This window comes from Phaenicophaeus curvirostris, chromosome 16, assembly GCF_032191515.1.
Source record: "Phaenicophaeus curvirostris isolate KB17595 chromosome 16, BPBGC_Pcur_1.0, whole genome shotgun sequence".
Taxonomy (NCBI): domain Eukaryota; kingdom Metazoa; phylum Chordata; class Aves; order Cuculiformes; family Cuculidae; genus Phaenicophaeus; species Phaenicophaeus curvirostris.
The window spans coordinates 14,228,375-14,255,811 of NC_091407.1; the positions used below are offsets into that span (position 1 = coordinate 14,228,375).

Genomic DNA, 27,437 nt, shown 5'->3' on the forward strand with positions numbered 1-27,437 from the left:
TAGCCAAAGGGGAAGGGAGCAACTCACAGAGTCATGAAGCCAATGACACAATTTTAGTGTCCTCTGGAGGTGACGTGTCCTACAGCATCCACCACCCCAAACACTTCTGTTGAACACTGGAATGCTTTTCTTAGGAAACAGGGGCAAGTTCACCGTTGTTGATCTGATTCTGTGTCACATTAGGTGGGTTTGAATTGTGCTCAGATCTCTCAGATCTTTGACTTTGAATCTCATCTTTTTGTCCTTTAAGAGGAAAATAGCTATAACTAGAAACAGTGTTGCAGGAAAATCATTGGTAAGGATTAATGACCAGCTGGTACCTTTAAAGTGGACATGAAGGCTAAATTAACATAGGATGAAAACAGAAGATTTTGTTAAAACAATTTTTGAGCAACAGCAAAATCAGCTGGGAGAACTCAAACCTAACGTGGAGGAGGCTTGCCATTCCTTAGAGAAAACACTGTAAAATTTCTTTATATCCCAAAAAAGCAGGAAAACCAAGACAGATGGAGTGTAATATCTCACTGGAGTGTGATTGCCTAGTATGAAAAGGATATTAGAATAATAAGGAGATAATGAAAAATGAGGAGAAGTACTAACTATTAAAGAAGGCTTTGATTGATTGATGTTCACTGTATGAGTGAGTGAAGCAGAAACAGATATATCCACCAGGTTGCGGGTCAAGATCTCAAAGCTCAGTCACAAGCTTTGTTTTAAGTCCTAAGTCATGTTACAGCAGTGCCATGTGGTGCTGGGACCACAGGATTAACCTCGAGAAAATATGAGTTAGTGAAAGGATTGTGAGATAGAGCTCAAGAAAACAGGAAGATGATAACAGGAGTGTTGAAAGGGAATTATTGGCCTGGAGGCAAATTGCTGATAGAATCTGACCTTGGATCTGGCCTTGGGATTTTATTAATGGCCAAAACATAGATCGACAAAGCTGGTGAGGGGCTGGAGAACAGGCCTTATGAGGAATGGCTGAGAGAGCTGGGGGTGTTTAGCCTGGAGAAGAGGAGGCTGCGGAGAGACCTCATCGCTCTCTACAACTCCCTAAAGGAGGTTGTGGAGAGGAGGGAGCTGGGCTCTTCTCCCAAGTGACAGGGGACAGGATGAGAGGGAATGGCCTCAAGCTCCGCCAGGGGAGGTTCAGGCTGGACACCAGGAAAAAAATTTTCACAGAAAGGGTCATTGGGCACTGGCAGAGGCTGCCCAGGGAGGGGGTTGAGTCACCTTCCCTGGAGGTGTTTAAGGGACAGGTGGATGAGGTGCTGAGGGACATGGTTTAGTGATTGATGGGAATGGTTGGACTCGATGATCCGATGGGTCTTTTCCAACCTGGTGATTCTGTGATTCTATGATTCTATAAGGCCACGAAGATGATCCAAAGGCTAGAGCATCTCCAGAGTTGGGGTTGTTCAGCCTGGAGACGAGAAAGCTCCAAGGAGACCTTAGAGCAGCTTCCAGTGCTGAAATGGGTCCAGGGCAGCTGGGGAGGGGGCCTTGATCAAGGAGTGAAGGGATAGGATGAGAGGGCATGGTTTTAATCTGAAAGAGGGGAGATTGAGATGAGATTTTAGGAAGAAATGTTTTGCTGTAAGGGCGGGGAGGCCCTGGGCCAGGTTGCCCCATCCCTGGAGGTGTTCAAGGCCAGGTTGGATGGGGCTTGGAGCCCCTGATCCAGAGGGAGGTGTCCCTGCCCGTGGAACTGGATGGGCTTTGAAGTCCCTTCCAACCCAAACCATCCCATGCCCCCCCCCCATCCTCACGCCCCCCCCTCCCGCGGCGGTGCCCGGCAGTGCCCGGCCCTGGGCGGGGCGGGGCGGCGGAAGCGGCGCGGGGCGGGGCGGGCGGCGATGCCGGGGTAGCGCCCGCCATGGCGCGGGGAGCGGGGCCGCCGCTGCGGCGCCTGCTGCTGCTGCTCCTGCTGCAGCTCCTGGCGCTGCCTGCCGGCCGCGGGGCCCGGGCGGGGCCCGGTGAGGAGCGGGGCGGGCAGCTGGGGGCGGGGGGCAGCGGGGGAATGCTCTGCTGGCATGGAGCTCGGGGGCAGTTTGGGGATGGGGGGGCTTGGGGTGAGTTGTGGGATGCTCTGCTGGGATGGGGGTCGGGAGCAGTTCGGGGATGGGGCGCTTGGGGTGAGCTGGGGGAGTGGGGGCTCGAGGTGAGTTGTGGGATGCTCTGCTGGGATGGAGCTCAGAGGCAGTTCGGGGATGGGGGGGCTTGGGGGGAGCTGGGGATAAGGGGGCTCAGGGGCAGCTGGGGGATGCTCTGCTGGGATGGGGCTCAGGGGAAATTTGGGGATGGGGGTCAGGCAACTCGGGGATGTGGGGGCTCGGAGGCAGCCGGGAGATGCTCTGCCGGGATGGAGCTCGGAGGCAGTTTGGGGGTGGGGGCTCAGGCAGCTGTGGGATGTAGGGGCTTGGGGGCAGTTGGGAGATGCTGTGCTAGGATGGAGCACAGGGTCATTTCAGGGGTGTGGGGGCTCGGGAGCAGCTGGGGGATGTAGGGACTCAGGGGCAGTTGGAGGATGCTTTGCTGGGATGGAGCTCAGAGGCAGTTTGGGGATGGGGGCTCAGGCATCTGGGGGATGTAGGGGCTTGGGGTATGTTGGGGAGTGATCTGCTGGAATGGAGCTCGGGGGCAGTGTGAGGGTTGGGGAGTGTAGGGGCTCGGGGGCAGTTGGAAGGTGCTGCACAGGATGGAGCACAGAGTCAGTTCAGGGATGTGGGAGCTCAGGGGCAGTTGTGGGATGCTCTGCTGGGATGGAGCTTGGGGACAATTTGGGGATGGGGATCAGGCAACTGGGGGATGTGGGGGCTCGGGGACAGCTGGGAGATGCTGTGCTAGGATGGAGCACAGGGTCAGTTGGGGGATGTGGAGGCTCAGGGGCAGTTGTGGGATGATCTGCTGGGATGGACCTTGGAGGCAGTTTGGGAATGGGGGCTCAGGCGGCTGGGGGATGTAGGGGCTTGGGGGCAGTTGGGAGATGCTGTGCTAGGATGGAGCACAGGATCAGTTTGGGGATGTGGGGGCTCAGGGGCAGCTGGGGGATGCTCTGCTGGGATGGAGGGGCACATCTGGCAGAGGAGCTGAGCTTGGGTGGCTTTGTTTCCCGGCTGCAGTCCCGGGGACAGAGGCAGCAGTAGGAAACCAACCAGGTGACATTGAAGTGCGTGGGGACTTGTCAGCCATACAGCCCAAAAAGCTGATCTGAGTCCAGCTCCTGCCAGGGCTAGGGCTTTGAGGCGGCTTTGCGATTTTCCAAGCAATGAGGGTGCTTGGGGCTCTATAAACCGTCTCTGGCAGAGCAGCACTTGAGTCGGGCGCTGCAGATAAGCAAGAGGTCAGGCCCAGATGGCTTTTTTCCTTGGGTTTGCTTTGGTTCCCGATTACTTTACTTCCAAGACAAAAGGCAGGGTTTTGATGGAGTGATGGGATGCTCTTTACAGTGGTGCTGGGGGTATGTGGTTCCAGAGGATGGTGTCTCCCCCTCCAGATGCTCAGCCAGCACCTGTGGTCCTGGAAGGGTCTGAGGAGGTGAGGCTCTTCACCTGCTTCACCCCATTGCAGAGGCAGGCTTGTGCTGGTGATGGCTCTCCACTGTTTATGGTGGTTATTGCTTCCTCATAGTCTGCAGAGTGTGAAGGGTGCTCTGAGGAGTCGATGGGCACGATTGCCTTTTGCCCCAGGCCCACCCTCCTCTGGCATCCTGCTAGCTGGGTTCCCAGCCCTGGAGAACCACTCTGTGTTTGAGGTGGGGGGGTTTGTTTGTCTTGGTGCTGTCCTGCTGGCCAGTGAACGCCTCTGTAGGGTTAGGTCTGTGAGCTGAAGATACCAGCTCCTCCCCAAAGGAGTGAGGGGTCCACTTCCTTGAATGGATTTTTGACCCAGGCTAAAGGAACAAAGTTTCTGTTACGCTATAGATGGCCAAGCATCTTGCCACATAGCCATGTCTGTTCTTGAGTCAGACTGATTGCCATCTTTGTAGCTTTAAACACTGTCTGCTTGGAAATGAGGGCTTCATCCGTTTGATGGGAAGTCCTGAAACCAGCAGCAAGGTATCATTTCATAAAACTACCATGAGATCATCTTTGGACAAACACATCCAAGCTATTGCAGGTGGCTCTGTGTTCTGAAATTCAAATAGTGCATCTCCTTTGCATCTGTGATTCTACCATGTTTTGTTTCTTCTCTTAAAAACACTTCTGATTTTTGCATAGTACATTTGAAGTCTGCTTGTGTGAAATCCGTATGGGAGAGGATGGAAACAACATCCCTTTGACAGCTCAGTGGTGTTTAACATCACAGGACAGCTGAGTGGGACTTTCTAGGTGATGCCATGCTGGTGCAGAGCACATGGAATATAAAGAGACAGACGTGTATGGAGCACAGCAAATGCAAGAGTACACTTTCTCCATGCAAATGGATTGTGCCCTGTCTTTCTGGCTTCTCTCAGCTGATTCTCGGCTTATCTGCCTGTGGTATTTCCTTGTTAGCCCAGGCAGAGGGTGCTCTGTGAGTCAGCTCACCCACTCCCTGGGTGCAGCTCTCAGATGCCCAGTGTGGTGAAGCCTGCAAGTGGGAGCTTGGCACATCGTCGCCAAGAGAAGCTGTTTGTGAGCAGACTTTGTCCACGCTGGTGCTTTGTTGGTACCGCAGCGGTGACTGCAAACCCAGTCACAGGCAGCGCACGGGCAGGTCTGCCTGCCTACCCTCAGCCTGTTACTGCCCTGGTGCTCGTGCTGTATAATTGACCAGTCCTTAATAAGTAGCACTGCTGATCACTTGAGTTTTTAATTTTGCAGCCTGCCTGTCCTCTCCTCCCCAAAACCCACATAAATCATGCTTCGGCTTCGTGAGGGACGTGCTGGACGGGTGGTGACCGTGGCTGTTGGCTATGCAGAGCATGACAACCGTGGGGTTGGAGCACCTCGCGTCAAGGCAGGAGGGCTTATCCTCATGTAGGTTGTCTGGTGGGACCTGTTGAACACAACAGAGTAAGGCCAGGGCTCTCCCAGCTCTAGTCATGTTTTCTATCCCTGTCTGCGTTCATCCTGTGCCCAAACATAGAATCATAGAATCACCAGGTTGGAAAAGACCCATCAGATCATCGAGTCCAACCATTCCCATCAATCACTAAACCATGTCCCTCAGTGCCTCATCCACCCATCCCTTAAACACCTCCAGGGAAGATGATGCAACCCCCTCCCTGGGTAGCCTGTTCCAGTGCCCAGTGACCCTTTCTGTGAAAATTTTTTTCCTAATGTCCAGCCTGAACCTCCCCTGGCAGAGCTTGAGGCCATTCCCTCTCATCCTGTCCCCTGTCACTTGGGAGAAGAGCCCAGCTCCCTCCTCTCCACAACCTCCTTTCAGGTAGTTGTAGAGAGCAATGAGGTCTCCCCTCAGCCTCCTCTTCTCCAGGCTAAACACCCCCAGCTCTCTCAGCCATTCCTCATAAGGCCTGTTCTCCAGCCCCCTCACCAGCTTCCTTGCTCCACAGAATCCCAGGAATGAACATACTGTGTGCATGCAGAGCACAGCTGGGGGTATAAACACCACCAATCGAAGGCTGCTCCCTTCTGTAGCTCCTGTGCACCAAATACAACCAGGCTTGAAGGGGATCACAGCCAGCTCTTGACTATAACACCCCACACACTCTGCTGGCATTGCAGCCAGGGAGCATTTGCTTGAAAAGCCCCCTTTGTGGTCTCTGCTTCTTGCTGGCAGTGAGAGCAGCATAACCCAGGCTTGTTGACCACAGCTGGGCAGCTCTGCCTACGCGCTGTGGGCTTCTTGCTGTCCTGCCCAGGGCTCACCCTTCCCACTGACCTCGCGTGGCCCCATGTATTTAGAGGTGTTGCAAGCGCTGCTCCCTTGGCTGGACCCCGTAAGCCTGCGGCTGGGGCAGCCCGTGGCGAGGTGAGGCGGCTGCACTCTTCCTCCACCGCCACATTCTCTGTTTGGCTTGCGTGGCTGGTATTTCTTGCTTTCCTGTTTCCTCCTTTCACTGTTGGATTTGCAGGGTGCCCGGAGGCTTTGGCTTGGTAATTTGCCAAGGAATTAAACCCACGATTACTGTTCCTGTCTCTTTGCAGTGCCGTGGGTGCAGGCCGACCTGCATCCTGCTTTGGGGCATGAATCGCAGTTCCTGCTAGGATTAGATGGTTCCTGGCACGAAGTACATGCCAAGGCTCTGGTCCTGCCTGAGGACTGTTCTCTTTCTTTGGCATCGTTCTTAAACTCAGCAGGGTCCTCTGTGTTTCCAGCTTGCCCTTGTGCAGCATTTGAAGCAGGCAAGTTAAACCCTGCTTGCTGCTTTGGTCTTTGATAGAAATGAGGAATCTGAACGGTGCTGTGGTTTCTTCCCACTCCAGGGAATTCCAGAGTAAAAAAAGGAGTATCTGGGAAGACTCGGCAGAGGCTTGAAGACATCTTTGTGTACCCCCTTGCTGAGTGTTTCGAACCTTGTGTTTGGGTGGGCAGCATGGCCTTGGCTCTGCTACCTCCATGCAGTTTTGTCCCCTTCTCTATCCTGGTGCAAGGTTTCTTTTCCATCCCCAAGCTGAAGTCTGATTTCTTGCTGACAGGTGAAATTCTCAGCAGACTGGGTGTGATCGGTAGGCGTAACGGGGCAGAAGGTTCAATGAAAGGTCTTGCTAGTCCCAACAGCACTTGGACCAAATAGCTGTCGTCCTCTTGCATGACTTTTCATCCTACCCTAGGGCTGTTTTCACTGCCCTAGCAGCCTTTTTTCCAGGTGGGGAAAATCTTTAGGCTGTAGAAGGTATGTCTGAAAGCAGAGTTAGGTTTGCAGCACGTGGGTTTTCATCATGTTGCTTGTCATAGGAAGGCAACGTGTTGCACAGTACGTGTATCCTGACTAATAGCATCAGCCCATGTGCTCAGCAGAGATAGACGAGGGCACTGCTCTTGCCTTTTGGCACCATAAACTGCTGCTGGAGCCCAGAACACCCCTCCAGCTACCTGCACCCATCTGCTGTGCACCATTCGCTCCAGGGTCTGCCGCTGCCCACTCCATTGCCTTTTCTTGTGCCTTCAGCTTTTCCTCCTGATATGTTCCTCCTTCCTCTCAGTGTCTCTGGTGATCTGTCATTTTCAGAGCACATCTCTCAGAGCATAGTTAAGGCATCTTTTAGTGCTCTTTGGCTCCAGGGGATGGTTTTGTAGGTTTTAGCAGAGATGTGGGCGCTTCTGGCTGGAGAAGCAACATAGAATCATAGAATCACCAGGTTGGAAAAGACCCATTGGATCATCGAGTCCAACCATTCCTATCAAATACTAAACCATGGATCACCATATATCTTGTGGGACTGGGATGAGAAATCGGGGGCATAAAGCGCTTCTCTCCAACAACCTTAGAGCTCCTGTGGGTGGTTGTAGCCCTGCAGCCTTCCCCTAGCAGCCACCCCAGCAACTGCTGTGCTCTCTCCCTTCCAGACTCCCTGTACATCTCCGAGTACTTCTCTCAAAGTGCACAGAAGCTGTCCTTCTACAGCTGGTATGGCAATGCCAAGCTCTTCCACTTCCATGTGCCAGAAGACACTGTGCAGCTTCGCTGGCTCCTGCAAGCATCCCGGGGGAAAGGACCTGAGTGCACCAGCATGGAGATCACAGTGTATGTATGTCCCTGGGCCACTGCTTGCCCATGTGGGCTTCCTGTCCTCCTCTTGTCCTTGTTGCTTATGGTTGTTTTTAGAAGGCTGGGCTTTTGTTCCAGCAGCCGTAGTTTCTTGAAGTACAAGCACTAAATCCGTTTAACTCTGTACGAGCATTTCATGTTCATGTTACTGTGGGATTTCGGGCTGTCTGTCGAATGTGGTGGTACAGGTATAGACACCTTAAGTGTAGGTGTAGATGCCTTAAGAGCATTGAAGATAGCTTCACAATGTGGCTGGTGCTCATAAGCAAAGGTGTTCCTGGACCTTTCTGTGCCTGGCAGGATCCTGCACATGATACGAAAGGATGTGGCAGGACTACAAAGGGCTTGAGGGGACCCAAACCAGTTGGAGGCAAAATCCCCAGTGCAGAGGAACCAAAAAGACTGGGTGTGCTTTGTTGAGGGATGCAGCTGTGTGTAGAGCAGAGATAGGAGGGGAATGCTGAGTCCTGCAGACACAAGAGTATGAGAAGACTGCAAACTCAATGCCAGTGAAAGAAATGCTGCTTCAAGCAGTATTTGAGTTGTTGGAGGATATGAGGTCAAAAATTTGCAAGACTTTGAGCTGTATCTTGGGAGGGTCCCAGGTTTCCTGGGCAAGCTGTGCCCTTAGAGACATGTGGCTCTGGTACCCATTCCACACAGGTCTTGGCAGTGACTGAAGTCTGATGCTTGACTTGTGCTTCCCTGATCTATCCTGGGCACAGTCCAGTGCGCTTGGTTGCTCCAGAGCAGTCTGGCACAGATGATATTCCTAATTCCTGCTTCCCAGAAATATTTCCAGTAGTTTAGGGATGTGAGGGACAAGGCAGCAGCTGAACAATACCCTAAAGAAGTGAGGACCAGCCCAGCTAAGCTCAAACAAGTTAATAACACATCAGCTGTCACGTTTGCTTGCCAGACCTGTTGCGTCTGTTGTTCTGTTGCAGTGCAGTCCAAGAGCAAGCAAATTAAATGCCAAATCGGCTGCCCAAAGAAATGTCTTGGGTATTACTTAGCTGCCTGCTCCTCTGGTACTTTGAACATTGGGCTGCTTATCTGGAAAGTGGAAGTGCTGCTGTACTGAAGTCAGTCCGCAGACCTCCCTTGGTAAGCATCTTTTTAGTCTGTCTGCCTGCCCTCCTTGAAAGAAGCAAGAGGGAAGATTCAGATCTTGACTAGAGAACAAAAGCCTTCGTTGATGTTTTACTGCTTGGGGAATTTGCTGATGGTTATGAAAATGGAATAGTCTTGCAGCTGGGGCTTAACCTTAGTAAGTGTGGAAATTTGCTTTCAGGCTTGATAGAACCGTGTAAATCCTTATCTTAATAAGGAGCCAAGTTAAATCAGTCTGTAAATAAATCCCAGATAAGCTAATAGCAGCCGGTCCTCACCAGATGAGAATGGTGGCTCTTGTGGTCCACTTGAAACTGTGGGGGTTTTCCAGCTTGCTCCCTGTCTGATCCCAGGCCAACCTGGATGAGTCCACAATGAGTTCGTACTCCAATTTATCTTGTCAATGTCCTCATATTCCTCAGTTTAGTTGCATTCTGGTTTCTTTTTTCAGGCACTTCCGCTACGGAGCCCCTCCTGTAATTAATCCACTGGGCACTCGTTTTCCTGCAAACGCGACCATCCGTCCTTCCTACAACATCAGCATCACCCTGAGCAGTGCTGTGCAGAACACCACCTTTGTGAACGTCTCCACCCCTGCTGCCGGAGACTGGTTCATCGCTGCCCATCTCCCAGAGGCAGCTGGCAGGATTGAAGTGAAGGTGAGGGTCCTGGTGAGGGTCCTGGCCATCCGACCCTGCCCAGTGTGTCTTGCTGATTCGTCTGCTCTCTCCTCCCGCAGGGTTTCTCCACTCCATGTCCCTATATGTTCCAGGCAGATATGTTTGTGCTCAGACTCACGGATATGCCTGTTCTGGAGCCTGATGTTCCCATGACACAAACCATTGTCTCGCCTGCTAAGCCACTGCATGTCAAGTGAGTGAGAGAGACTGCTGGAAGGACTGGGGGCACAGGGGAGTGGGATTTCCCACAGGTGCTCTTTAGGAGAAGCTGCTGCTGTTCCCATGGGGGATGGACTGTGCTCTGGAGCTTGGGGGACTCTGAGCCTGTTTCCTGAGCTCCCTGCAGCAGTGGTAGGGTTTGCACAGGGAGCATGCAAGCACCCTTTTCTGACTCTTCCCAGGTGATCTTAGGGGAATTTTGGTTCTTTGAGATGTTTCTCTTTGAAAGGGTTTCCACACCACCATCCAGGGCAGTCTAGTTCTTGCCTGTGGTGGGTCATGGCTGGTGTGTGTTGAGAGTGTGAGCTCTGCAAGCTGCTGGTCCCTTCTCCTGCAGGGTCTTCGTTCCCAAGCACACCTCCAGGATGCGGTTTGAGCTGCAAAGCTGTGTGACAAGAGAGCAGAAAGCGTGTGCTGTGCGGGTAGTGCTGGGCTCCATCACACTGCCCCAGTCCTTCCAGAAGATCATCACGTGCACAGGGAATGTAAACTGCAGCCTGGCCTTGGATTCGCCCCCCTGGGAGAAGTGGTTACAGATTATGGTGGAGAGTCTGGGTGCTGCCGATACTAGTGTGTCAGTGGAGATGCTGGCTTCTTTCACAGGTGGGCTTCTGCTTTCCCTAACCCTATGGGAAGGACCAGAAAGAACATTGTGTCTTCTGTGTTTCTCTTGGGCATTTGTGTGGCTGTGGTGGCTTGGGGGCTGTGACCTAGTTGTTGCTGTGGGGTCAAAAGCGAAGGCTCTGGCATTCCCCCAAGATGGATCCTCCCTGGAGCTGCCTGTTCTGGAAGTGCCTGAAAAGTTCAGGGTCTCTGAAGAAATGATGTTTTCCAAAGAGTGTTTGGGAAGCAGTGGCTGGCTTAAAATCTGGTGGGGAGAAGGGTTTGGGGTAGATGCACAAGCCTGTAATGATACGTTGACTATAGGTTAGCCATAAAGCAGACTACAGACAGGAAACCATCTCACAGAGGTTTACTTGGGGTAAGGTGATGGGTTGTAGTGAGGGAATGTCACCATTTGAGGAGACACTTTGTGACTCAGGAGGTCACTAGGTCTTTGTAGCTGTGATAGGGATCTTTACATCCTCTTGTTACGCAACCATGATCCCTGTTTGACTCTTGGGAGTCTTGGAAGCTCACCAACTAGGTACATTTTCTAATGTCTTCTTCTGGGTACACTGATGTGTTGTTATATGGTGTGTATTGTCCCTTCTTCTGTTCCCCCTTCCCTGCTGCTTCATGGTGCTTCCACCCACAGTACCACTGTCTGGCTTTCATCAGGGTTCTAGCATATGGATACTAGAGGAGTTCCCCCTCCAGGGATGGTGCCTTTCAGGGGCTGTAGCCAACAGTGGAATTCATGGATGAGCTGAAATACCCCCACTTTGTGCTATCACTTGAAGATCTGGAGCTGGACGAGGTGCTAGTCCTAACTGTGCTGATTCTTCTCCTTTTTTTTTGCTTTACAGCTTGCAAACCAGGCAGTACCAGTTCGTTCCTTAACTTAAGCAGCCTAAACCAGAGCCAAACTGGTCCCAGACCAGGTAGCATAGGAGCAATCGGGAGCCCCGGTCTGTCTACAGGAGAGGCTTCACGCAATGCATCCAGCCAGAGGAGCTTCTGCCTGCAGAACCAGCCCATCGTTCGGGAGGACCTGGATGTGGTGTCTGTACGCTACAGGCTCTTGAATGGTCCCAGTGTGCCCGTGCACTCCATCTCCCCAACCATCCTCCTCCTCAATTTGAACACAGGCATGGACAGCGGGGGTTCCCTCGTGGTCAGTCTCCTGCTTAACAAGGTGCGGAGGCTGAGTGGTGGGATCATGTTCCCTCTACAGAGCTTTGTCTCTGCTCCTGGGCTGGTTTGTTGACAAACTCCAGGGGTTATAGGTAGAAGTGGTATTATTTCCCTTTTTTGTTGTCACAAGACACTCTTAGCCTGTTCTAGCTGCTTCCAGCGTGTCCCACCTGTCAGCTCCAGTTCAAATGCCACAGCCTGCTGGCATGTGGTGGCAGTGACGCAGGAGAGACTAAATGGAAAGCAGCTGCAATGCCATCTTCTCCACGGGAGCATGGCACCTTGCCACTGAGAAAGGAGACTAAGCAGAGAGACCCAGAGATGTTCTTGCCTGAGTTGCTGGTTCCCAAACTCTTTCATGACACCCCAAAATCGTCCCCCTGAAATGCCGACTATGATACTTGGTGCCTTCCCAGGGACTCAGCCCTGATGTCCTTCTGCCTCTGACCTCTGGCAGCCTGTGCTCGCACTGAAGCCGTGAGCTTGTGTGAGTGTCCCAACTTTGGGGCAGTTCCCCCGTGCAGTCCCCCTGGAGGTTCTCCTGCCTTTCAGCCAGCGTGTAACACAGTGGCCGTGCATGGCGTGGTGAACCATAGAATGTCCTGAGTTGGAAGGGACCCACAGGTCTCATCAAATCCAACTCCAATCCCTGCAGAGGACAACCCCAACACTCACACCGTGCATCTGAGGGCTTGTCCCACTGCTTCTGGAATATTGTCAGGCTTGGTACTGTCACTGCTTCCCTGGGGAGCTGTTCTAGTGCTCCACCAACCTCCCCAACCTCTCCAAATGTCCCACCTAACCCTTTCCTGGCACATATTCCTGCCATTCCCTTGAGTCCTGTCCTTGGTCACCAGAGAGAAGAGGTCAGCACCTGTTCCTTCTCCTCTCCTCATGAGGAAGTTGCAGACTGCAATGAGGTCTCCCCTCAGTCTCTTCTTCTCCAGACTGAACAGACCAAGTGACTTCAGCCACATCTCACACAGCTTCCCCTCTAAACCCTTCACAAACTTTGTGGCCTCCTCTGGATGCTGTCCAGTAGCTTTAGATCCTTTTTATCCAGTGGTGCCCAAAACTTCCCCCAGTGCTGGAGGTGGGGCCGCCACAGTGTGGAGCAGAGCAGGACAATCCCCTCCCTTGCCCGGCTGGTGATGCTGTGCTGGATGCTTTTGCCCGGAAAGAGCTGGTGAATTGATGGGTGACCTTGGTCTGCAGCATTTATTGTCACCTGCTGCTCCCATGTGCCATGGGAGATGGGTTGCGCAGGGGGTGGCATCGGAGCACTCTGATGTGGGACACTCTTCTCTTTACACAGACGTCTGTGGGCCTGGCCAATGCCACCGTGGTAGCGTGTGTGAGTGCTGCTTCGCCGGTGCTGTCCCTCAATGCCACACACAACTGCAGCACAGGTATGAGAGACGCTGGCAGCCACTGCCAGCTCATCTACGCCATCTCAAGGCTTTGAGTTTAGACCTCCTGAGCTGTTACCTGGCTCAGGGCTTTGTGGGGTATCCCAGGGAAGCCGATTTTGGCATGAAGCCTCCTGAGGTCTTTGTGCTGGCATGTACCGAGGGTGCTGGAGTGCAGATGCTAGTCTGGCATCAGGAGTTAGCCTCCACCAAAAGGTCTGGTTACCAGCTGGGTCTCTTCCAGCCTCGTTGGCAGGAGGTTTGGAGGTGGTCAAGGCTTTGCTAGCGTGCAGTGAAGCTAAGCTCTGCAGTGGAGGACTAGCTGAGCAAACGGGCTGTTCTGGGTGCCTTGTGCTGTCCAGGCAGGTACCAAGAGCTGAGATGAAAGTAAAAACAAGAGCCTCGGGAGCAAGGGTCCTCTCCGTCCTCCCTGATGCCTACTGAGGTTAGGAGCGAGGAGCCACAGGAACATCTCAGCCTGGGGTTGCCATGGGCCCTTGTCCCCTAGTTCTGACCCATCAAAGCCCTGTCTTTTCTTTAAGCCTTTTTCCAGGGCTACCCTCTGAGCGTGAGCCCGTCCTCTATGGAAGCGATGCTGATTGTCCTGTACCCGCAGACGGATGACTGGTTTGTCTCCCTGCAGCTCATCTGCCCGAAGGGCCAGGGGTGAGTGGTGCGTCATCCCTCCTCGGGGCTGGTTCCCAGCACTCTGCCTCTGTGTTCCGTTGCCCTTGGCTAGCAGGAGCAAAACCAAACCCCTGTCTCACCTGGTATGAGTGAAGCTGTGACTGCAGAGGGAGAAGGAGGGTGGCGGTGCTGACTTGCTCTCCTGTAGACACCCAAGAAGCTTGTCTGGTGCTGAGCTGGCATGTTTTGCACTGATTGCGGGTGGCACAGTCTGCCTGGGTGAGCTTCCCCTTCCCCAGGTGGATTTGAGGTGGTAGATTGGTAAATGAAATGAAAATGTTGCTGTTACTGCTTCAAGGGATCTTTGAAGGGCAGGGAATTGTACCCATCGTCTTGCCGTTTGCCTCTCTGCACTTAAAGTGTGGAACAGTGCTGGCTGTGGGTACTGGGCTCTGCTGTGGGGGCCTGGGGAGACCTGAGCCCCATCTGTGCATCCGAGTAGACTGGGAGCTGACTCGGCTCCTCGCTCTTGGGAGGGATGGAGCAGATCCTGAAATAGCAGGGGGCTTGCATGCATGAGTGTGGCCTGACCCTCTGGAGGAGAGTGATCCCTGGGCACGAGGCTGCCCCGAGGGGCGAGGTACCAACGCAACCTCCTCTGCTGCAGTGAATGTAATGCCACAGAAGCCAAAGTGACTGTCTTCGCGTACCTCACCCCCTGCTTCAATGACTGTGGATCATACGGACAGTGCAGCCTCCTGAGGAGACACGGCTACCTCTACGCTGGCTGCAGCTGCAAGGCTGGTGAGTGCATTTTCCTGGGAAGCTTTGCCATCTTCCCTAGAGGGAGTCCACGTTTTTTTGGTGGTGGTGTTTGGGTAGGGGAAGCTGGGGTCTGCCACAGCTGGTAGAAACAGCCTGAGCTCACAGCACCTGCCCAGGGAGCCTTCTGCGTCTGCGGTGGCCTCTTTGGGAGCATCCTGACTTCCCTGAGAGGTGCTGCATTCTGGGAAGCACCGAGCACGCCAGGGGAGATGGGGAATCGGGCTGAGGACAGCTTTCTGCTCTGTGGTTGTCTAGTTTCCAGCTTGGGGACTCTCAGAGCTTGGAGAGTTGCTTCCGAGCATCTTCATAGATATCAGGGGGCCAGTGGGGCTGCCTGGAAATGCGTTGGAGCCGGTGTCTTCCAGGGCAGTTTGTTACAGAGGCTGCTGATAAGGGATGCAAGGAGGCCAGGCTGCGGTCCCTTGTCTGTGCTTTGCCATAGAGCTGTGTCTCCTGCCAAGAGCCAGACTCCGAGGTGCCCCTGGAGGAGGAACATTTGTGTCAGCTGCTAATTATCTTAATGGGATGAGAAGGCTGGGCGGGAGTCAGCAGTGAAGGGAAGATGATAGCTCTGCCGTGCTTGGGTGGGCCCGCGTACCTGTTCTCAGCAGAAGGACAAGGCAAGCTGTGGTTCACTGTTGCCTTGGGCCCACGCCAGGACGTCCCCGCTGCAGTGCTGATGCGCGGCAGGGAGCGAGATGGAGAACAGCATCCTAATTTCCCCGAGGGGTGCCAGGTTCTGGGAAGCACAGAGCACCCCAAGGGAACTGGGGAATCAGGCTGAGGACAGCTTTCTGCTGAATCTCTTGGAGCAAAATGCCCCATCTGCATATTCGTGACCTAGAAATAAACTGGAGAGAGCGGTCTCCCTGGGCTCTGCCTGGCAGGGAGCCAGCAGAAGGGGCAGAGCTGCTGGCTTGGTTTCTGGTGACACTGAAATGGGATGGATGCTACTTTTAGCTCTGCTTGTTGACCGTGGCGTGCCTGCACATACCCAGGCTGCCCTGTGACTGACCTCCTTTCCCCAAAAGAAGGGCATGGGTGCCCTAATTTTGAATTGAAATAATTAAATTTTTTTAAAAAATAAGAGAAAAAAGGCAGGTTTGTAGGAGACTCTCTCAGCTCAGTCTTTGGCTGAGAACTGACCCCTGTGTCAAGCCTAGAGCATGTGCTCTTCTCTAGGAAGTTCTCACTCTCACCTGCCCTGCATAGGCCTGGATGTCACCCTGGGCTGAGGCAGCGAGTTGGGTCACTCTGGAGAAGAGGAGTTGGAGGGGGATTGAATCACACCTTCTGCTGCCCACAGGGGTTACAGGGATCCTGAAGCCAGGAGCTAGGGGAGCACAGGGAAAGGGCAAGAGGCCACAGGCTGCAGCAAGGAAATTTCCAGCTAAATTGAAGAAGACAAATTTCCTCCCATCAGAGTTGTTCAGCTTTGCACATTATCCAGGTCGCCATCCTTGGAGGTCTTCAAAACTGAGCTGAGTAAGGGCCAGTGCAACCTGAGCTGGCTTTGCAGACTGCTCTGCTGTGACAGGAGGGCAGGACAGGAGCCTGATGGCTTGCTCAGGATTGTCGGTCATTCTTCACCCTATTTCCTGGGATCTATAGGGATCTTGCACCCAGCTTACACCATCATCTGAAGCATATGAGTCCCAAATGCTTAACATATCTCCTGCGAGTAACGTGTGTTGAGTTACTGTAGGGATGAGAAGTGCTAGCCTGGACAGACCCATACTATATGTACAGTCATAGAATCATGGAATGGTTTGGGTTGGAAGGGACCTTAAAGCCCATCCAGTTTCAACCCCCTGCCATGGGCAGGGACACCTCCTACTAAATCAGGTTGCTCAAAGTCTTGAACACCTCCAGGGATGGGGCAGCCACAACTACTCTGGTCAGCCTGCTCGGTGGGCACAACCTGGGTAGTGTCCTTAGAGCAGACATGGGGCTCTGCTGGGGTTCCCCAAGACTTTACACAGCAGAACATGTGATGAGTGGTGAGACCATCCTGAGAACAGGAGTGGAAGTGGCTGGTGGAGCAAGGGAGAGGAGACCAGGAGGCGTTCCTGGGGTGTGATTGCTCCTGCAAGATGCTATGTGAGGCAAAGGCAGGGCACGCGAGATCCACCAAGCCTCTCTGCTCTGCAGGTTGGGGCGGGTGGAGCTGCACAGATGACACCAAGGCTCAGTCTGTTGGCGCACAGAACCTGGCCACCCTCCTGCTCACCCTGAGCAACCTCATGTTCCTGCCAGCCATAGCAGTTGCTGTTTATCGCTACTACTTGGTGGAGGCCTCCGTCTATACCTACACCATGTTCTTCTCCACGGTAGGCATTGCCTTTTGTCTGCTCCCCTGTCAGCAACACTGCATCGGACTGAATTCCTTGGTGTAGCAATCCATCCTGGAGCTCCACAAAGAGCTTGTAGGATCATAGGACAAGCAGCTCCACAGACACATCCTGCTTGGCAGGAGGGTTATTTTCACTGGGCTCTTAAACCCACCCTGTTGGGAGCATGTATTTGGTGGTGGGACCCCAAGGAGCTGAAAGCGTGGAAGCTGTCCTAGGAACTCTCAACAGCTGCTGGGAGGATGCAGGTTGATGGCTGCTCTGATCTGCTTTCCGTAATGCCAGGGTGGTTTGGTGGAACTTCCTGGAGGCACTGCCAGGAGGGATTGTGGCTCCCACAAGCTGAGCCTTCTCCTGCCCCTTCTTCCCAGACAAACGTGCACGGCTGCTGGATCCATGCTAGCTTTTGCTTTTGTTCCCCGGTTCTAGTTCTACCACGCGTGTGACCAGCCAGGCATCGCGGTGATGTGCATCATGGACTATGACACACTACAGTACTGTGACTTTCTGGGGTCTGTGGTGTCCATCTGGGTGACGATCCTGTGCATGTCCCGGGTGAAGAAGATCCTGAAATACGTGAGTGTCTGGTAACCCCACACGGCAGAGCCAGATCTGAGCCAGCCAAGCCACAGGTGGCCATGCTGAGCCCTCTCATGGCTGGATTTTAATGACACAGCCCAGCCTGTTTGCCACTCAGTGCCACCCTGATTTGTAAACCAGTGGCTTGTGTTGTCCCAGGAGTTTGGATCATGAACTTGTATGCTTTTAGGGACTGGGCTTGGAGGGACTGAGATTTGTGGGAAAGGTTTGTGGGTCCTCTGGTTTCTCCTGAAGGTGTTGCTCCCGAGTCCTGTGTGCAGGGCTGGGTGGCCAGGAGGTGAGGTCCTCCCTGCCTCTGGAATGGCTGGTGGTGCTCTGGCAGCAGATGAGCTGCTGACTAGAGCAGTGGTGTCTCATTCCCAGGTTCTTTTTGTCTTGGGAACCCTGTTAATTGCCATGTCCCTGCAGCTGGACCGCAGAGGGGTGTGGAACATGATGGGCCCCTGCCTCTTTGCCCTCGTCATCATGATTGCAGCGTGGGTAAGTACGGGCAGCCAGGCAGGACCTGCTGCCCTTGGCTCCCCTCCAGAGAATGATGGTGACAAAGCAGACCCCAAACGCCAGCCCATCCACAGGCATGGCTTGATCTCCTTGAAATGCCCAGGTGGAGGGAGAGCAGGGCAAAGGATTTGCATTCCATCCCTCCAGTTGCTGAGAAGTCACCTGGCTACAGGGCTGAGCACATGGCAGCTGCCACAGCTCCAGTTGAACACATGCCTGTGGCTAGAGTGTTGTCACAGAAGAGTTGGCTGTTGCCCATGGCAGGAGCTGTAGTATCTGTGCTGGGCTTTGATGCCACAGCTGGAGAGGAGCTTTTGCACACAAGAGATGGGCCCAGGAAGCGGGGAGTTTCTCAGGGGCAGCAGGCACCCCCTCTTGCTGTGAGGTTGGCAGATGTTCCTGTGTCAGGCAGTGCTGCCTGTTACCCCCTGCTTAAGCTGCTGCTCTAACCCTCCTGTGCTCTCACACCTCCAGGTTCACCACGGAGTGAAACGCAGACACTGCTACCCTCCCTCGTGGAAGCGCTGGGTTTTCTACCTCCTCCCAGGGATCACTTTGGCTTTCATCGCCATCTCAGTATATGCATTCATGGAAACCAATGAGAACTATTACTACACTCACAGCATCTGGCATGTGCTGGTGGCTTCCAGCGTTGCTTTCTTGCTTCCTCCTCGGGACAAGCATAAGAAGCCCTGGGCCTGGTCACAGAAGCTCACTTGTCGCTATCAGATCTGCCAGAACGACCGTGAGGAGCTCTATGCTGTGACCTGAAACTGCTCATCTGCCAGTGACAGAGGTGGAGGTTGCTCTTTGTCTGGGCTGCCCCTCTCTTGCACGTCAGCAATCCTACTACGTGCTCGTTCACTGGCTGGGAGAGTGCAGTACGGACCAGGTTTAAAGACGAAAATGGTGAGCTTGTCCTGTGCAGAGAAGTTTGAGGCTACCTCTACTTTTTTGCTGGGATAGGGCAGGCTCTTCATGGTTCTAGGTCAAGGAATAGCCTGTGCCTCACCTCCCTGTGGCCCTGGGGGAAATTGCCAACCCTTCTTCCCCTCCTGCTGCATCCATGAGGCTTGGGCTTCGCCTGTACTGAGCTGGAGCCGTGGCTTTGGCTCTTCCCTGTGCCCACTGTCCAAGCTGTGGGGTGGGGATTTCCTCTGCCATCCTGCAGTTAGCATCTGAACCCAAGAGAAGAGCGGGTTGTTCTGATTGGGAGGGGAAATGCTGCTGCGTGACCTTGGTGCTGATGGGGAGGGAGGGAGCTGATCCCAGCATGTGGGGGGCCCTTGGCCACCATCTCCACGGAGGTTTGGAGCCTCTCTCCCTGTGAAACAGGCGGTGCTGCTCTTACCTAGTCCTGATTCTGGGGGGCAAGAATGAGGCCGGGTCTTGGGCCCTGGATTCAGGATCAGACTTAGCAGGAATGTGAAAAAAAAAACCATACGGGGACATGCAAGAGGCATCAGCAGCATCTTGCTTAGAGCTGTGAGACCTGCAGCAGCTCAGGGTTTAGTGTAAGTTTAACTTTAGCCTCTTAGCTCATCTGGAAGGAGCCAAGCTGCTGTGCTGTCCCCTTTTTCTCCCCATGGTCAGGTATTCATTGCCTTCCTCCCTTTTGTGGGTTTGGCATGTGCAAAGCTCAGCCTGGGGAGTGTAGGCAGTCCAGGATGTCATCTGAGTGGTGCATCCCTGGCTCCTCCAGCCTGCTGCCCTGGAGGCTGGATGTGCTGAGGAGTGGTGACTGATTGGAGAGCACCACCGTGTCCCAACCAGCCAGGAGCAGCTCCCTGGGCTCCCTGGATGGCTTTGGTCTCACCTCAGCCTTATTATTGGGCATGCAGGCATCAGAAAGCAAGGGCAGAAACCTGGTTTAGCAGGAAAGTTGCCTTTGCTCATCCTTATTTTATAGATAAGGGCTCAAATACATTGTTCCTTGCTGGTTTTTTCCAGCTGTGGTTGGTCTGGTGTGGGCTCTTGGGAGCCCATCCGCGGAGTCCCTTCTCAGGTGGCTTTGGGGAGGAAGGCGCGACTAATGAAGGATTTGTCTCCTAGTGCATAGGAAACAGGATTATCCCTTTGCTTTGAAGAGCACTCAGCCTTCTGCTCAGCTCTGCACTTTATCTCTCTCCCTCCCCTTCCTCTGCAAACTGACTTTTTAAGCAGGCGTGGGATGCTCGCCTGCACTCCCAGCCCTGTCTCCCACATCCCCTGCGTTTCTCTTTGCTGCTGCCATCCCAGACAGTGCGGCGGGAGGTGGGCACGTGGGACCCTCAGGGCTTCCTCCAACTTTTACCACTATTAGGCACTTTTCCCCCTGCCCCACTTTGGGTTTGCACAGTGGCGATGCAGCCCCGGCGCTGCGGCAGGGACCATTGCTCCTTCCTAGCCGTACCAGGCTGCTGGTTGCGCCCGGGTGCTGCAGTTCCCAGAGAAAGCAATAATTCCTCCTTGCGAATTTTCTGTCAGGAGCTTCCAGCCCTTTGGGGTGAGAAATCCTGCTAACGTGATTGTTTATTTTGTGTTTGATCGTTGAAAGTCTGCTTTTGCCCCCTGTCCTCTTACTGTTGGTCTTGGCACAAGGTTGTGTCAGGTGCCTGGGCGGGGAGGGGTTTAATTATTTTGGGTCAGAGCTGAGGGAATTCATGTCTGGGGAAAAAAAAAGGTGTTTGGGTTTCTTTTTTTTTCCTTTGCTCTTAATACCTGTGATTATTTTATATGGTAAATTTTAAAGCTTACAATTTTATAATTTAATAAAGGTAATGGTATTTGAGGGCAAATCTGTGGTGCAAGTACTGGGGGGTGAGGGCAGGAATAGCAATTGCAGTTCTGGAGGAATGGATTGAGTGAGTTTGCTGATGACACTCAGTTGGGTGGGAGCGTTGATCTGTTTGAGGGCAGGAAGGCTCTGCAGAGGGACCTGGACAGGCTGGATCCGTGGGTTGTGAGCAACGGGATGGGATTCAACAAGGGCAAGTGCCGGGTCCTGCACTTGGGCCACAACAACCCCGTGCAGCTCCAGGCTTGGGGAAGAGTGGCTGGAAAGCTGTCTGGCAGAAAAGGACCTGGGGTGCTGGTTGACCACGGCTGAAGAAGAGCCAGCAGTGGTCCAGGTGGCCAAGAAGGCCAATGGCATCTTGGCTTGGATCAGCCATGGGGTGGCCAGCAGGAGCAGGGCAGGGATCGTCCCCTGCACTCGGTACTGATGGCACCTCGAATCCTGGTTCAGTTCTGGGTCCCTCACTCCAAGAAAGACCTTGAGGGCCTGGAGGAGGGAACGGAGCTGGGGAAGGGGCTGGAGAACAGGGGTTGTGGGAGCAGCTGCGGGAACTGGGGCTGTTTAGCCTGAAGAAGAGGAGGTGCCCATCTACGAGAAGAGTTGGAGGGAGGATCCAGGAAACTACAGGCCTGTCAGTCTGACCTCAGTAGTGGGAAAAGTCATGGAACAGGTGATCTTGAGTGCTATCATGAAGCACATGCAAGAGAACCCAGTGATCAGGCCCAGTAAACACGGGTTCGTGAAAGGCAGGTCTTCACAAACTAAACCATCGCCTTCTATGACGAGGTGACCCGCTTACTGGACGAGGGAAGCTGCAGCTCCTGGAAAGGAGGTTGGAGTGAGATGGGTGCTGGGCTCTGTTCCCAAGTGACAAGATATGTGGTGAGAGTAAATGGCCTCAAGTTGCACCAGGGGCGGTTTAGATTGGATACTAGGAAAAATATCTTCACGGAAAGGGTTCTGAAGCCCTGGCAGAGGCTGCCCAGGACAGTGGTGGAGTCCCCATCTCTGGGGGATTTAACAGATGTGTGGATGTTGTACTTAGGAACAGGGTTTAGTGGTGCAGTTGGCAGCGTTAGGGGAAGTGTTGGAGTTGGTCTTAAAGGTCTTTTCCAGCCTATGCAGTTCTGTGATTCTGTGATGCACGGGGCTGTCGCCGGGAGGTCCATAAGTTTCTCTGCACTTGTAGCTACTTGTTGACGGGTGAAGATGGACTCTTTCTCCAGGACTCCTGCTTGCTCAGTGCCTGGGATGGCTGGTGCTGGGGAACTAATGGAGCAGGTAGGAAAGAAGGTGCAGAAGGCACCTGCATTACTTAAAAGGCCTTGCAGTGGGAGAGGCAGAAGATGCAAGCAGAAAAGGGCAGGTACTTCCATGCCAGTAAATCCCCGTCCCTGAAGGGGTTCGACAGAGGCGCTTGTGGACACGGTTTGCTGTCGGATGAGTGTGGTGGGACTCGATGATCTCACGGGTCCTTTCCAAAGACACAACGACGGTACCAAACGCGGGCGGGCGCGGCCCCTGCCGGCCGCCGTCGTCGCTCCTGCACCCTCCCTCTACGCCAGCCAATGAGAGGCGGCTCTGGACCGATGGCCCCGCCCACCTCTCCACGCCAGCCAATCAGAGGCGGCACCGGCCCCTGGGTCCCGCCCACCGCTAACCAGTGAGAGGCAGCTCCCTCGGCAGCCAATGAGAAGCAGTTCTGGACCTCTCGCCCCGCCCACCGCTCAGTGCCAGCCAATGAGGAGCGGCTCCTGCCCCTGCGCCCCTTCCCGCCTCAGCAGCCAATGAGAGGTAGCTCCGGCTCCTGCTCCCCCACTTCTGCAGCAGTCAATGAGAGGCGGCTCTACCCCTTGCGCCCCGCCCCTCCATCCCAGCCAATGAGAGGCGGCTCTGGCTCATTGGCCCGCCCGCCACTCTGCGCTAGCCAATAAAAGCCGGCTCCTGCACAGCCCGCCCCTCTACGACAGCCAATGAGCGGCGGCTCCAGCCCCACTTCCGGCCGGAAGCGGAAGCGGCGGAGGGCGATGCCGCTGCACCGGTTCCCGCCGCGGCTGTGGCCGGCGCTGCGGCTGCGGGAGGGCATCTGCTCGCGGCTGCCCGAGCACTACCTGGCGTCGCTGCGGGACGAGACGCCGCCCACCCCCGTGCACTGGCGGCCGCAGGCCGTGTACCCTCGCTGGAACCCGCGCACCGGCGAGCGGGAGCGCGTGCAGGACGTGCCGGTGACCGTGTACTTCCCTCCGGCCTCGCAGGAGGGGCTCTGGGGCGGCGAGGGGTGGATCCGCGGCTACCGATACGCGCGCAATGATAAGGTGAGTGTGCTGGCCCGTCCGTAAACCCCGCGGGGTCCCCGGGGGCAGCCCCGGCGCCGTTGGGGCAGGCAAGCGGGGTCCCCGGGGGAAGCCCCAGCCCCACTGGGGCGGGCAAGCGGAGCCCCCACACCCTGATGGCCCCCGGCCTCCTCCCAGCTCTCCACCAGGCTCCCCAAGATATGGAAGCCACAGCTCTTCGAGCGACAGTTCTACAGTGAGATCCTCGACGCCACCCTGACCATCACTGTCACCATGCGGACGCTGGACCTCATTGACGAGGCCTACGGCTTTGACTTCTACATTCTCAAGGTGAGGCCCCGGGGCTGGCAGGACTCACCGTGCTGCAGCCTCGAAAATCGGTGCAGACTCCGTCCCTGGAGGTGTTGAAAAGAGGGGCAGACAAGGTGCTCAGGGATGCGGTTTAGTAGTGGACAGGGGTGGTTGGACTCAACGATCTCGAGTGTTTTCTAACTAAAGGATTTCACGGTTCAGCACGCTGCCCTCACTCGGCACCTCACAGGCATCTGCTGCTGCTCATCCCTCAGTGCAGGCCTAAAGCTCTGGCCTTAAACATGCCTTTGATTGGGGAGCTCAGTCTTAAAGGTCAGAACCACGATCAAGTTAACTCCAGAATATAGAATCATGGAAAGGACGCACGAGAGTCATTAAGTTCAACTCCTGTCCCTGCACAGGACAACCCTAGCACTCATGCTGTGTGTCTGAGGGCCTTGTCCAAGTGCTTCTGGAATATTGTCAGGCGTGGTGCTATGACTGTTTACCTGGGAAGCTGTTCCAGTGCTCCACCACTCTCTGGTTGAAGAATCTTTTTCTGATGTTCAACCCAACCCTCCCCTGGCATGCCTTCCTGCCATTCCCTCAGGTCCTGTCATTGGTGGCCGCAGAGAGGAGCTCAGCACCTGCTCCTCCTCCCCTGGTGAGGAATCAGTAAACTACTATGAGGTCTCCCTTCAGTCTCCTTGAGGCTGAACAGACCAAGTGACTTCAGCCGCTCCTCACGCAGCTTTTCTTTTAAACGCTTCACCAACTTCGTGCCTTCCTCTGGACACTCTCCAGTATCAAAGATCCAAAGGATCTTGAGATCCTTCTTTAGCCTGTGGTGCCCAAAACCAAACCTGGTACTCAACGTGGGGTTTCACCAATGCCTGACCTACCTAAGGGATCTTTCCTAATGTGTCCTGAGAGCCTCTACACCACACGGGTGAGCTGGTAGTGTTCTCTGGTTGTCGATAGTCCTGCGTGTTTTCCAGCAGCTGTTCTCTCAGTGCATTTTAACATCAGGCTTTTTCTTTTTCTCCAGACTCCAAAAGCTGACATGTGCTCAAAGCTGGGTATGGATTTGAAGCGAACAATGCTGCTGCGACTTGCACGGCGGGATCCTAAACTTCATCCCAATGATCCAGCCAGACGAGAGGCGATCTATAATAAATACCAGGTGGGTGCTTGACCTGCTATTCCTGCCCTGGTGTCTGCAGTGATGTTTGCTGATTGTCTAGACTGATAATGCCCTAATCACCCTGTCACAGCACAAACCCCTGTTAATGCTCCTGTGATTAGGGTTAAGGATATGGGCAGAGAAGAGCTAAACATCGTTCATCAGGTTCTTCTTGTCCCTCTGTGGGCTGCTAATTTCTTTATAGCTCCTTTAGGAACACCAAAGCATGTTTTTGCTGTCATTGAGGTCTGCACTAAGCACTCGTAGGAGCTGGTGCTGCTAACAGCAGTGAGAATTCATGCTGCCGCTGCAGCGTGGAGCCCAGACTGTTGGTGTGCAGTTTGATTCTGTGCCTCTTGCTTCCATGGGATTGTGATGAGTTACAGCCCCAGAACTACTGATCAGAGAAAGCAGGGCTCTTGTTAATGGTAGAGGAGAGAAGGGAATTGGACTTTAGTTGACACAAATGAGGGAACAGTGTTTAAGATCTGTCTGTAATAACGTTCCTGCTGGAGAGGAGCATAGAGAGGATTTGCATCTTGGTCACCTGGATAGACTGCACTGCCTGCTCCTTCTGTTCTCACAGGAATTTGCGATCCCCGAAGAGGAGGCAGAATGGGTTGGCTTGAGTTTAGAAGAAGCAATAGAAAAACAGCGCCTCCTAGAAAAAAAGGTGAGTTCCTGAGGCAGTTCTTGGCACCAAGCTGCGTGCCCAGCTGGTCTGAGGAGCCTGAGCGATAGAAGCACCACTCCCGAACTGCTGAGCAGCCATGGGAACCTGCTTATATTTGGGTGCCCAAATTCTGGGGCTGGGTTTATTTATTTTCATATTTATTTATTTATATGGTTTATAATGGATTTTTTGGTATTAATTTATTCATAGCTTGTGATTAATTATTTAATATTTGACCAATAGCTGTTTAATATCAAGTTAATTTTTATTTAATCATTGGAGTGGTTTGGGTTGGAATGGACCTTAAAGTCCATCCAGTTCCACCCCGTGCCATGGGCAGGGACACCTCCCACTGGATCACGGGCTCAAATCCTCATGCAGCCTGGGCTTGAACACCTCCAGAGATGGGGCAGCTTCACTCCTTTAACTGCTCTGTCTTCTGCTCTGTTTCAGGACCCTGTCCCACTCTTTAAGGTGTACGCTGAAGAGCTTGTCAACCAACTGAAAGAGCAGGCAACGCAGAAGGAGTAGAAGGATAGAAACCTTTGGAGCAAAACCCCCCCAAGCTGTGGGGTTCGCAGAGTCTTCTGTCTGAGCTGCTCTTGGGTGGACGGGGCTACACAAAGGGTGTGCCCAGGAGCATGTTGCAGTTTTTGCAGTCTAGCAACAGCCTAAATTCAGTGAGGAACCATTCCTGTGGGCTGAGGAAAGAGTTTCTGTCCTGTGCCTTTGTAAGACCGACTTAATGTGGTTGTTCTGCCTGTACAAGTGGTTGGCTGCTGCTGAGGGCTTGGTAACAGTATAAAATGAAGTGGAATATCGGTAAACTTCTCTCTGATGTTCATTGCTCGTCAGTGCATTATAGGACACTGTGGTGGTGTAACCTAGATCAGCTGCCAGCCCCCTTGCAGCAGACACAGCTGTTCCCTGGAAGCAGAACTCCAACCCCCTGCCCCGTGATGAGCTGAGCTCCCTAGGGGCTGAGCTCCCTAGTCGTTGGCCCCATGGCTTCCTCTAGCCCCTTGGGTTACAGCACTCACTCTGTTTGGTGTTGCTGACTTTAAAATCTTTTATTTTGTAAAAATGTAGTTGAAGTGGGTGTTGAAGCCTTTGCTCTCATCTGGCAACAAGGGTCTGAAAGTGCTTCCTTCCAGTACTGAAAGGGGCTCTAGGAAAGCTGGGGAGGGGCTTTTTAGCACAGTGTGTAGCAATAGGACAAGAGGGAATGGTTTTAAACTGAAAGAGGAGAGATTGTTTACACTGAAGGTGATGAAATGCTGGCACACCCTGCCCAGAGAGATGGAAGATGCCCGGTCCCTGGGAATGTTCAGGGCTAGGATGGATGAGAAACTGAGCAACCTGATGGATGCCCTGCTCACTGCAGGGTTTGGGCTGGATGGGCTTTAAAGGTCCCTTCTCAACCAGACCAGTGTGTGGTTCTGTTCTACATGCTAGTGAACAGAGCTGTGTATGGCTGTTGTCAGTAAGCTTTGTGGTCCTGCAGTGGGTTTCTGGCTGGAGAACAAGCAGCCTCTCCTCTCTTTCCTTTCAGCTCTGAGGTGAGGGACAAGCACAGAGCTTGCAGGATGCCACACATGTGGACCCCAAATCTGGATTGTTGCCCCAGGAAGAGACTTCGCCTTCACCTCACCTTGGGATGAAACGTGCTCCCCTCTCCAGCACATAAAGGCAACTGTTTCTGAGCCACAGGTCCCACAAAGAGAGAAACTGGGCTTGGGGAACAGCATGAGGCTGGTCCCCTCTGCACTGGAATGGAGTAAGACCACAGGGGAGGGGAAATTCCTCATGCCTTAGTGTTTGCCTTAAGGATCTGGGCCAGGAGTGCTGTGGAGGTGGTTGCTGGGTAGGCTTGGAGTCTGTGCTGGGAAGCTGGGGATGAGGGAGGTGGTTGAGGTGAATGCAATCTCAATAGTGGCCTTTCATGAAGACCAGACTTCTCCAGTGCTTTTTGGGCCAGGGAATGAGTTGAAGACCTCCCTCAGGAGGGGTATTTGAGCTCCAGGCTGAGTGTGGCACAGCTGAGCTGCCTGGCGCTGGTCAGGGGCTGGGCTGTCTCTGTGCGGGAGCAGGAGGTTCAGCACTGCAGGGGACAGGTTGGGTGGCAAAAGCTGGGTTGTTTCCAGCCTGCCTGCATGTCCCAGCTCCAGCAAGTCCAGGTTCTCAAGAGCAAACTTACACAGAAGGTCACATTTGCCTAATTAATGATTGTGTAGCTAGGCCAGCACAATGACATTTGCTTATCTTCTCCCTCTTCTGCAACTGAGCTGAGTGTGAAGCTGCTGCCCGGCTCCTCTGGGACCCTGACACTCTGCCCTTGTTAGAGATAATTAGCTGGGACAAGATCCTTGTTTGACAGCTCTGCTCATCATTAGAGCTAGTGCAGCTCATGCATTTTAATGCGGCTCTGTGCAAAGCTC

General features: G+C 53.8%; 3 protein-coding genes across 6 annotated transcripts in view; all 3 read left to right on the top strand.

The window, feature by feature from the left end:
* The window catches only part of SNRNP25 (small nuclear ribonucleoprotein U11/U12 subunit 25), a 164,279-nt gene extending 149,330 nt beyond the window's left edge, over positions 1–14,949 (top strand). Inside the window, exon 6 of the mRNA XM_069870277.1 lies at positions 14,939–14,949. The gene's annotated coding sequence lies outside the window, so the exon portion shown is untranslated. The remainder of the gene's footprint in view (positions 1–14,938) is intronic.
* Positions 1,856–20,498, top strand: PGAP6 (post-GPI attachment to proteins 6). 4 transcript variants are annotated; one of them, XM_069870115.1, is made up of 13 exons: positions 1,856–1,976; positions 7,459–7,636; positions 9,225–9,432; positions 9,513–9,646; positions 10,010–10,275; positions 11,142–11,470; positions 12,785–12,878; positions 13,421–13,544; positions 14,173–14,309; positions 16,482–16,660; positions 17,111–17,257; positions 17,645–17,761; positions 18,257–20,498. In XM_069870115.1, the coding sequence occupies exons 1-13, from the start codon at positions 1,877–1,879 to the stop codon at positions 18,551–18,553; spliced, it is 2,310 nt and encodes a 769-aa protein (XP_069726216.1). In that variant the 5' UTR covers positions 1,856–1,876; the 3' UTR covers positions 18,554–20,498. The 4 variants fall into 4 exon arrangements, with proteins under 4 accessions (XP_069726216.1, XP_069726217.1, XP_069726219.1 ...); XM_069870116.1 differs by lacking the exon at positions 1,856–1,976 and adding an exon at positions 3,448–3,537 and having other exon boundaries at positions 7,459–7,640; XM_069870118.1 differs by lacking the exon at positions 1,856–1,976 and adding an exon at positions 7,060–7,102.
* A 2,057-nt stretch (positions 20,499–22,555) lies between these two features.
* On the top strand, positions 22,556–25,830 carry MRPL28 (mitochondrial ribosomal protein L28). Its single transcript, XM_069869754.1, has 5 exons — positions 22,556–22,873; positions 23,030–23,182; positions 24,192–24,326; positions 24,913–24,999; positions 25,453–25,830. The coding sequence occupies exons 1-5, from the start codon at positions 22,586–22,588 to the stop codon at positions 25,528–25,530; spliced, it is 741 nt and encodes a 246-aa protein (XP_069725855.1). The 5' UTR covers positions 22,556–22,585; the 3' UTR covers positions 25,531–25,830.
* Positions 25,831–27,437: the final 1,607 nt, after the last annotated feature.